Here is a 9,617-nt window from a genome sequence, read left to right on the forward strand (position 1 = left end):
AGCCAGAGATAATATGATTTATTGTTTCTTGTCCATCTCCACAAATTCTACAGTTACTTGTTATGTTTCTTTTCATTATATGTTTTTGGTAATTTCTGGTGGGGAGGCTTTGGTCTTGTGCAGCAATTAAAAATCCTTCAGTCTCTGTTTTGAGTCCTGAGCTTCTCAACCATTGCTGGGATTTTTCTCTGTCTATTTCTTTTGCATTTAGTTTAGCCCAGTATTATTATTATTATTATTATTATTATTATTATTATTATTATTATTCACTTTTGATAAAGCATATCCACAGCCTGCTTTCAATTTTCACTTGAGCCATTTCATTGCATTTATGTCTTTTATTGATATAGACTCCACAACAACACTGTTTCCTTAGAAAATTACTATTTGTAAATCTCACAATGAGAAATATTCAGCAACAGTACTTTGGAGTAAAGATTGTTAACATAACATGGCAGTCCTGGTTTAGCCCCAGGAGACATCATCTCCAGCTGGCTATACGACATGATCTGTGTTCTTATATTTTGTTTTAAGCTGAGTGGGGATGCTAGATTCCCTTGTTCGAAAATGTAAAGACACAGATCATGTCGTATAGCCAGCTGGAGACGATGTCACCTGGGGCTAAATTACAGTAACATTCGTCCTAAACCAGGACTGCCATGTTATGTTGGCAAACAATTTTTACTCCAAAGTACTGTTTCCCTCTGTTTTAATGATCTGAAGCCTACAAAAGAAACACTGCTGTTGTTGCTGCTATAACATGAACAGTTCCGTTTTCTGCATTGAATCTTATTCCCTGTCTTTGTTCTCCTGCTTCGTTGTCTGTTGCAGGTGGCAGAGATTGAAATCTGTCCCGACTGCTATGCTCGATCCTGTGAACAATCAAACGATGAATGGTTTTGTGAACCCTGTGTAAGTAATTCATTTCTTCTGAGAGAGTCTTTTGTGTAGCTTTGTAGAAACCAAATCTTCTTCAGATCACACCTTACAACCTTGATGAACGAAGGGCACATCAGCTAATGCAGTTCTGGATCCAGTAAGCAGTATTAGAATGGAGTGGTGTGGGGGGGAGGGTGTAAATTTGGTGTTAGGAGTCTGCTTCACCTGTAGATGATGCTTGGATGCACAGCAGAGCAGATGGAATGTGAGTCATAGAGACCTCTCTCACTACACATTGCATTTATGTGATCCTACATGGACTCAGTGATTCAAGAGTTGAGACATGAATGGAGCTCATAGATGAGAAAATATTTAATGGAGATTTTCATGTCAGACGCAGTGAGAAGCTTTGTTGATGTCTGGGCCAACAACACTGCTTTCACCATTTTTCTCTGAGATGATTTCTCTTGTGTGGGTGGGTAGTGAGTTGCAAAGTAGGTCTCCAGAAGATAACATCATTATCACCCTCACCACCATCACCATTTAACGTCTGTTTTCCATGGTTACATGGGTTGGATGGTTTTTGACAGGATCCAGTGAGCCATAAGGCTGCATTGAGCTCCAATGTAGTAAGCTTTGGCACGCTTTCTACAATTTAATGCCAACCATTTTACAGAATGTATTCAGTGCTGTGTTTTTTTTTTTTTGCAACGCTGATGAAGTCACCATGCAGCTGACAAGACTACAAATTCCCATCTGGGTGTGGAGGAGGGGTCGTGCTTTTTATGCTAGGAGAGAGAAGAGGGAATACCTGGAGGTACAAAGAGATAGTGGTAACAAGGCGTCCAGGTGTTCCCTCAGGTGTGAAATGAGTAGAAGAGAAATGGAACAAGAACTAAGAGTGTGAGGTGGGGGGGGGGCAATTTCTATATAATTTTCCATTCTAATTGTATCTGTTTTTTGTTTCCTCTTTTAATTAGAGCCATCCACACCAGATTGTTTGGGCAAAGTTAAAAGGGTATCCATTTTGGCCTGCAAAGGTGAGTATTTCATTGTTTTAAGCCTCATTTCTTCTTGATTCTGTTATAGAGTGTATCCATAACACTTATCAGATCATTTCTATCAATCAAACATCTCAGACTGTATATTCATTTCTTCTTCAAACTTTCCTGTCTTCATACACACACACACACACACACACACTGCCAGAATTATCATAGTGCTTATTATATATAATCTATGGTCATGCTTGTCACAATGTCCATATGTTCTACAGTATTTGTTCCCTTTTTTTTTTCCAATCAGGCATTGCGGGAAAAAAATGGCATGGTAGATGTACGGTTTTTTGGTGCCCATGATCGGTAAGGCTATATTTAATTTCACTTAATTTTAATAAGATTTCGTTTAATTGTTTCGCAGTGTTTTTTGTTCCCTCTGAGGGCAGGTTTCTTATTAATATATAAGAAAATATTATTTACAAATTATGTAAATAGGGTTTGTCCATTTTGCTCTGTAAAGAGCAAAGGGTGATTTCTCAGTTTCTCTGGTGTTTATGTTCCTCCCTGGATGGGATGCTGGTCCCTTGCAGGATGACTCATTTTGACCAGCTGAGTAGACTGCTCAAAAAAAAAATACATCGTCTGGTCCAGGAATTGAAACCACAATCTTTCAATCACAAGTTCAACCCCCTAAATACTCAGCCATGCACCTCTGATATGTAAATATGTCTCCTCCTCCTCATTATTATTTTGCATCTGCTTTCCAAGCTGACATGGGTTGGACAAGTCATCACAATCCAAGTCATTTAACATTGTTAATTACTGCCCTCCTGGATGGGTTAGAGGGCCTTTTTGTTCATATGTTTCATAGAAGACATAACTATATTTCAAAAGAACCAATAAACAATTCTTGCTTTCAGTGTCATTTCAAAAACCTTCAAACTCTTCTTGGGACTCATAGACTTGATTGTTGAGCTCTGGATATTTTCCCTGAAAGAAACCATCCTTCATGCAAACTAAATATTCATCTAGTTTGTCACACTGCAGTCCACATGATTCAATACTGTGTGATTTGTCAGCCAAACTGTGTCCCCCATGGACAGCCACATCATAATCATCAATGGTTTAGTTTTCCAAATGCGACTCACTGTGGGATGGAGGGCTATAATGATGGGAAACGTGGCATTCATCATCATCGCTTAACATCCACTTTTCCATGCTTTCATGGATCAGACAGTATTTATTGAGACAGATATTCTATGGCTAGACGCTCTGCCTGTTGCCAGCCCTCACCTTTTTCCAAGCAAGGTAATTTTTCCCCATGGTTGAACTTGTTTGCATGGAAGATTAGAAATGAAAGAGACTGCTTGTATGACAGTGACACTCGTTTACGACAGTCACCTGATGTCACATATTGGATAAGCTTTCAGTTTTTGTCCCCGCAAAAAGTCTTTGGCCAGCATTATTACTAACTAATGCTTTCCCCTATTGAAGTGCTTAGTTCAGATTTTTCCATTTGCAAAACCTGCAAAAGATTTTGCTTTCTATTGAAAGAGGACAAGCTGTCTGAATCATTTCATCTTTAAATGCCCACCACTGAGAAATATATTACATCTTGCTATACTAGGATTGTCTGTGCCCCTTCGGAGGTCCTCAGTTTCATGTTGTGTGTTTTTACCAGTAAGCTGGTTGAATGGTCTTTGTTGTCTGTTAGGCTGCAGATGTCTCCAAAATGTGTCCAACCATGACTACCCTGCATCAAGTGACAATAGTATAGATGGGTCCCTGGATCCCCTCTTGGTCTTGTGCTGATGCCTTGGGATATTTTGAGTCCTCATGAGAAGACTGGTGTACGTGCCACAAGCAATCTTAACGTTTCTTTTTCATAGTTCAGGTTTTGACCCCATAGAAAAGAATGCTCTCTGCACACAGAATGGGACGATTGGACACAGCGGATTTGGTGTGGCTGATTGGACATTCATCCTGTAATGGCAATAACTACTTTTTGGCACTGGAGGCAAACATATACACATGCACACACACCGGCGCACGCATTGCAGAAATATACGCATCCAAAAAGATATTGCAGTTTATAAATTGATCACAATTGGCAAAAGACTTTCCCTCTCTCTCTCTCTATACACATAAAGAGATACATGCTCACATAGAGAGAGGGGGAGTGAGAGAGATAGGGAGAGAAATATTTAAAAGTTTGATATCAATAAGTCAGCACCAAATCAGCAATGCCAAGTAAATGGTCCCAAAACATCTCTTACTCTTCTACACGTACCTTGAAGGTCAGTCAGCCTTGTTGACTTTGACATACCTGATTGCCAGGTGTTGTGAAGCTTGTTACAGGCATTCCATTTAAAGAACTCAATCATTTGAGGTTATGAAATCTCAGATAATCTTTAGCATATCTTGCCCTTGTCTACGGAACTGGGTCCCTCTCAGAAGCAGCTAAGGTACTTTACAATATTGTTTAACCCATTAAGTCCCACTGTCCTATAAATAGGACACTAAATGAGAACATTAAATAAGCTATGTCACATTGTCTCAGTGTCCTATTTATAGGACACCAAGTAATTCCATTTCTACTTGAAATAAAGGAGTTTTAATTATTGTTTTTCTCATTTTAACCTATTTTCAATCATCTGTAAAAATTCATAAGTAATCTTCAGAAATTTAAGAACTCTGGGACTTAATGGGTTTTAAGCTACAGTTTCACCATCTTCAGTTTTTAGTTTCTGCTGTTCTTTATAAATTCTCTTATTTTCTTGTTCTTTTAGATCTTGGGTACCTGTCTCTCAAGTGTATTTGTATTCCAAAGAGTGCCCAACAGTGATGAAGTCCAAAAGAAGTGGTTTTGACCATTCTATGACTGAACTGAAAACATACATTGAAAAATACAGGTATGGATTTATTCGTTTATTCCCTTACTTGTTTCAGTCATTTGACTGCGGCCATGCTGGAGCACCGCCTTTAGTCAAACAAATCAACCTCAGGACTTATTCTTTGTAAGCCTAGTACTTATTCTGTCGGTCTCTTTTGCCAAAGCGCTAAATTACGGGGACGTAAAAACACCAACATCAGTCGTCAAGCGATGGTGGGGGAACAAACGCAGACACACAAAAACATATGCACACACACATTTATACGACGGGCTTCTTTCAGTTTCTGTCCATCAAATCCTCTCACGAGGCTTTGGTTGGACCGAAGCTATAGTAGAAGACACTTGCCACTCTTGTGATTTTTTTTTTTGTTTTTTTTTGTTTGATAATTTTATTTTTAAAGCCTTTTGCTATTTAGTTTTTTGTTGGAGTCAAGCATTGAAAATATAAAACTTGTGAAACTTAAGCACGTGCTTAATTATATGAAATATATACATATACATATAGGTGCAGGTGTGACTGTGCGGTAGGAAGCTTGCTTCCCAACCACATGGTTCCGGGTTCAGTCCCACTGCATGGCACCTAGGGCAAGTGTCTTCTACTATAGCCTCAGGCCCACCAAGGCCTTCTGAGTGGATTTGGTAGACGGAAACTGAAAGAAGCCCATCATATACATACACACACACACACATATATATATATGTGTGTGTGTATGTATTTATGTTTTTGTCCTTGCCACCATCACTTGACAACTGATGTTGGTGTGTTTATGTTCTTGTAACTTAGCAGTTAGGGGTTGATTTCTTTGACTAAAAGGCAGTGCTCCAGCATGGCCACAGTCAAAATGACCGAAACAAGTAAAAGAAGAAAAGAATGTGTGTGTGTAGTGTATGAGATCTGATAAGAAAATTAACGAAGTAATTCTGCGTTTGATATTGTTGAAGTATCTATGTGAATATTGGAGTGATTATTGGGTGTTATCAGAATAATTAGTGGAGAAAGATAACAGGAATATATGTTGACCGAGAATATGAAGAGATCTTCTCCAATACCGTATTGTGGTCTTGTTAAAGCTTGGCCTTTTCAAAAGAATTAAGTAGTGATAGATTTATTCAAAGAAAATTGAATGTAAATCAAATTATAAAACGAAAAACTGTCCACATTTGACAAAAATTGTATTATTTTATTTAATTATATTCTTTTTGCTTTTTTTTTTTTCTAGGCAAAAGTTTGGAACTTTTGAGTTTTATCCATTCCGTTCACTCTACGACAGCAACAGTCCATATATCAAAAATGGGAAATCTTCAAAACTTAAATCTTTAAAGCTGCATCCTTCTCCAAAAAGAACTAAAAGTCCGGAAACTTCCGAAATAAATTCTAAAAAGAACAACAGTTCACTAAGTTCAAGTAAATCTTCAAATAGTAGTAGTAGTAGTAGTAGTAAAAGCACATCTTCAGATAGCAAGATGTCTGAAAAGGTATCTGTGATTACAAAGACTGCTTCTGCTGTGAAAAACAAATACAGCAGCATCATCACAACACGTCGTGGTGCAATGCTGAAAATGTTGCAGCTGACCTCCACCGCAGCCTCCACCGCAGCCTCCACCCAACCTACTCAAACTTTGCAGTCTACTACAGTCAGTAGTTCATTGTCATCTTCCATACCTTCTTCTTCTTCTTCATCATCATCAGCAGCATTTTCCACCTCCCAGTCATTTACATCAATCTCGTCTCACCCATCATCCACAACGGTAGCAATCTCTGCTGCTGTTGGAACCACCACCACAGTTACAACATCATGTCCATTTAATGCCACACCAACTGCCAGCATCACAACAACAAAAACAACCACAGCACTCACAACAAAACCTATCACTAATAAAACCCCAACAAAACCATTTAAAAGATCTTACAGTTCGTCAATATTACCTAAAAAGCGGGCGTGTCCAGGTGTTTTCTTTCCCAGCAGTGATTCTGACTTGTCTTCTGATAAGAGTCCTGTGAAAGTGTGTATGGAAAGTGTTGGAGAAATTGAGGACAAAGTGTTTGCAAATGGAATAGATAACCGGTTAAAAACTATCAAAACGGAACCTGGTCTTGAATTAGAAAGTTCTGAATCTCGTACACCTTCTCATATGCCTTTAATGCCAAAAAGAAAAATGGTTCAACTACATCAAATAAAACAAGAAGTGGAATCACCAGTTGATAAGAATTTGATATCACACATGAAATCTTATGTGAATTTGGCACCAAAACCTATCCAAGATAGCACGAATGTCAATCACGGTTACCCAAAAGCTGGAAGAATTTTGAAACCCAATGCTGGGTTTGACAGTATCTTGATGAAAAACAATGAAAATTCAAGCAACCAAAGGAAAGGTATGTCAAATCTTAAGTCTGTAAACATTAACGCCATAAACTGAAAATAATGGTATGTGAAACTGCTAATTTGAAGATATCGGTGTTTTCAATAAATTTTTTCCAAGAAAATGTAATTCCAGTTTTTCATTCATATACTTTTTGCAGACATGCATACCAAAACCCAAACCTATGAAAATGAATTAGAAATAGTTTGATAATATCATTGGAAAAGCCTGGAAATAAATACAAAACAGTCGTTTTTCACTATGAATCATACTTCATATGTTAGCTGTTAATTTTGTGCTACAGTCTAACCTCTGTGGGGGGTGGGGGGGGAGTCCACACAAGGAATTTCTTTTATGGGAATCAACACTTTTGGGTCTGCTGGATAAGCCTGTACAGGCTTTGGGACCCAAAGTTGGGAGAGCTCTAGGGCTACCCCAGATGGCACAAACACACACACATTCTCTCTCTCTCTCTCTAGCTTTGTCACTGTCTAACCTATGAAATGTCCATAGCCACTTTACATTTCCCATTTCTCTTGTGCATAAGGTGAGTGTCATAAGTACCAGTAATAAGCTGGTTGCAAATTTTGGTTGGTGAATTGGCAGTATTGATCAGTTTTATAGTGTTGTTATTGATTATGTTGATGTATTGTTCTGGCATGCTGTCCCCACCAACCCCTGTGAACTAAGTGGACTGGACTGTTTGAGAGTTAAGTCTCTTGGTCATATACATAGCACAATAGAGAGGTTGGACAGGATATGAACAGTTAAACATTCAATTATCTGTTAGCCCTAATTAATCAGCTATTATGTCATTATGTAAAAGCTTTCATAAATTGTGTAACCTGATCATGTTATATAAAGACTTTGAATCTATTTCTATATAAACCCTAACTCTGTTTCAGATAAGCCAAGCTCCACACCTAACAACACCTTATCGGTGACAGGAAACAATCAATTATCATTAATATTGTCTTCACCACCAAAGAAAAATACCAGCCTCCGAAACCTTAGTGATTCTCAAATGTCGGCATTCCGACCCCTTGCCAAAATGCAGAAACAGATTTCTGTACCAATGATGAATCAACAAACAACAGACAAAAGTTCCGTTGACCTCCAGGTCTCCGATGCTGGATTGAATTCAAACGCAGGCAACAGTGTACGCAACACTGGCAGGAAAACTGCTGCCAAGACAAATACATTGACTTCTGCAATAAATAAGAATGGTGACAGCAAATCTAGCACAGAGTATGTTGTTTTGTGTTCTCTTAACCCTGTTATGCTCTTTCACTTTATTATGATTGGTGCATTGTACTGTATGCTTGTTCCTGCCCCTATATTCAACTATGCGCTTGTCATAATTGATGCACTGTCCTGTCGATGTGTTGAAATGAAGTCTTGTTGTAACCAGTGTACTTTACTCTCCAATTGTTATAACTTGTGTATTGAACTGTACGGGACTTGTTATTATACTGTACTGTGAGGTAGCATTGTTAGTATGTCAGACAAAATGCTAAGTGACATTTCATCCAACTCTTTATGTTCTGAGTTCAAATTCCACTGAAGTTGACATTGCCTTTTATGCTTTCAGGGGTCGATATAAATAAGGGCCAGTTGAGCACTAGGGTCGACATAATTGACTTACCCAACTCCCCCAAAATTGCAAGCCTTGTGCCAAAATTTGAAATGACTGGTATTTGTTATGGTTGATAAGCTGTATTATACACCTGTAATGGCTTGTGTACCTGTATTACACAACTGACATCCCCGTACTGGGAGATACTAGTCTGCTATTATTGATACATGAATAATTTATAAAATACCAGTGATATGACAGTCTTTTGATTTCCTCACTACAAATTCATGGCTCCTTTACGCTTGAGAACCAGTGTTGGTCTATTTAAGTCCCTGTAATTGGACAAGACACTGATTGCATAAGTAAGTAGCAATCGTAAGAAATAAGTTTTGGAGCTGATTTGTTTGACAAAATTCTTCAAGCTGGTACCCCATCATGAGCAGAGTGCATTAACTGGAACAAGAGACACCCCACAGTGAAGGGGAATATGGTTATATGTTGTCTTTTGGAAGCTTTTGACTTCATGAAAGGATTGAGTTTCACTTGAAGCCAAATCAGTGCCAACCATTTTGTTTTGCAAGATCTGCATTTAAATATTTCATCTGTTATTTTATTCCTTTTGTTGTTTTTTCTTTTTTCTAGTGAAAGTTCGAATCTTGCTCTTCCTTCCATTGTGACAGATGCAACTCTTCTTCTTGGACTCTTAAAGAATAAACCTGGAGAAAACTCAGCTGCCATGAGGAGTGATGCTAGCCGACCAATCGAAATCAACCAAATGGTTGAGAAATACACAAAACAGGTTTTTTGAGAGAATTTCTTATTTTTGTATTTATTTCTGGTGAAATACACTACCTTTGTTTTAATTAATTTCAGAAATAATGAAGAATTTATATATATATATATATAT

At 38.0% G+C, this 9,617-nt stretch overlaps 1 protein-coding gene across 10 annotated transcripts in view; it reads left to right on the top strand.

Moving 5' to 3' along the window:
• Positions 1-9,617, top strand: part of LOC106884253 (protein kinase C-binding protein 1) — a 91,233-nt gene that overhangs the window by 65,419 nt on the left and 16,197 nt on the right. For all 10 annotated transcript variants that reach the window (XM_052967586.1, XM_052967587.1, XM_052967593.1 and 7 more), the window contains 7 exons: positions 832-912; positions 1,860-1,919; positions 2,185-2,240; positions 4,667-4,789; positions 5,991-7,147; positions 8,040-8,382; positions 9,353-9,509. In XM_052967586.1, coding sequence (XP_052823546.1) covers positions 832-912; positions 1,860-1,919; positions 2,185-2,240; positions 4,667-4,789; positions 5,991-7,147; positions 8,040-8,382; positions 9,353-9,509 — 1,977 coding nt within the window. The remainder of the gene's footprint in view (positions 1-831; positions 913-1,859; positions 1,920-2,184; positions 2,241-4,666; positions 4,790-5,990; positions 7,148-8,039; positions 8,383-9,352; positions 9,510-9,617) is intronic.

This window comes from Octopus bimaculoides, chromosome 4 (genome assembly GCF_001194135.2).
Source record: "Octopus bimaculoides isolate UCB-OBI-ISO-001 chromosome 4, ASM119413v2, whole genome shotgun sequence".
In the NCBI taxonomy this organism is placed as follows: Eukaryota; Metazoa; Mollusca; class Cephalopoda; order Octopoda; family Octopodidae; genus Octopus; species Octopus bimaculoides.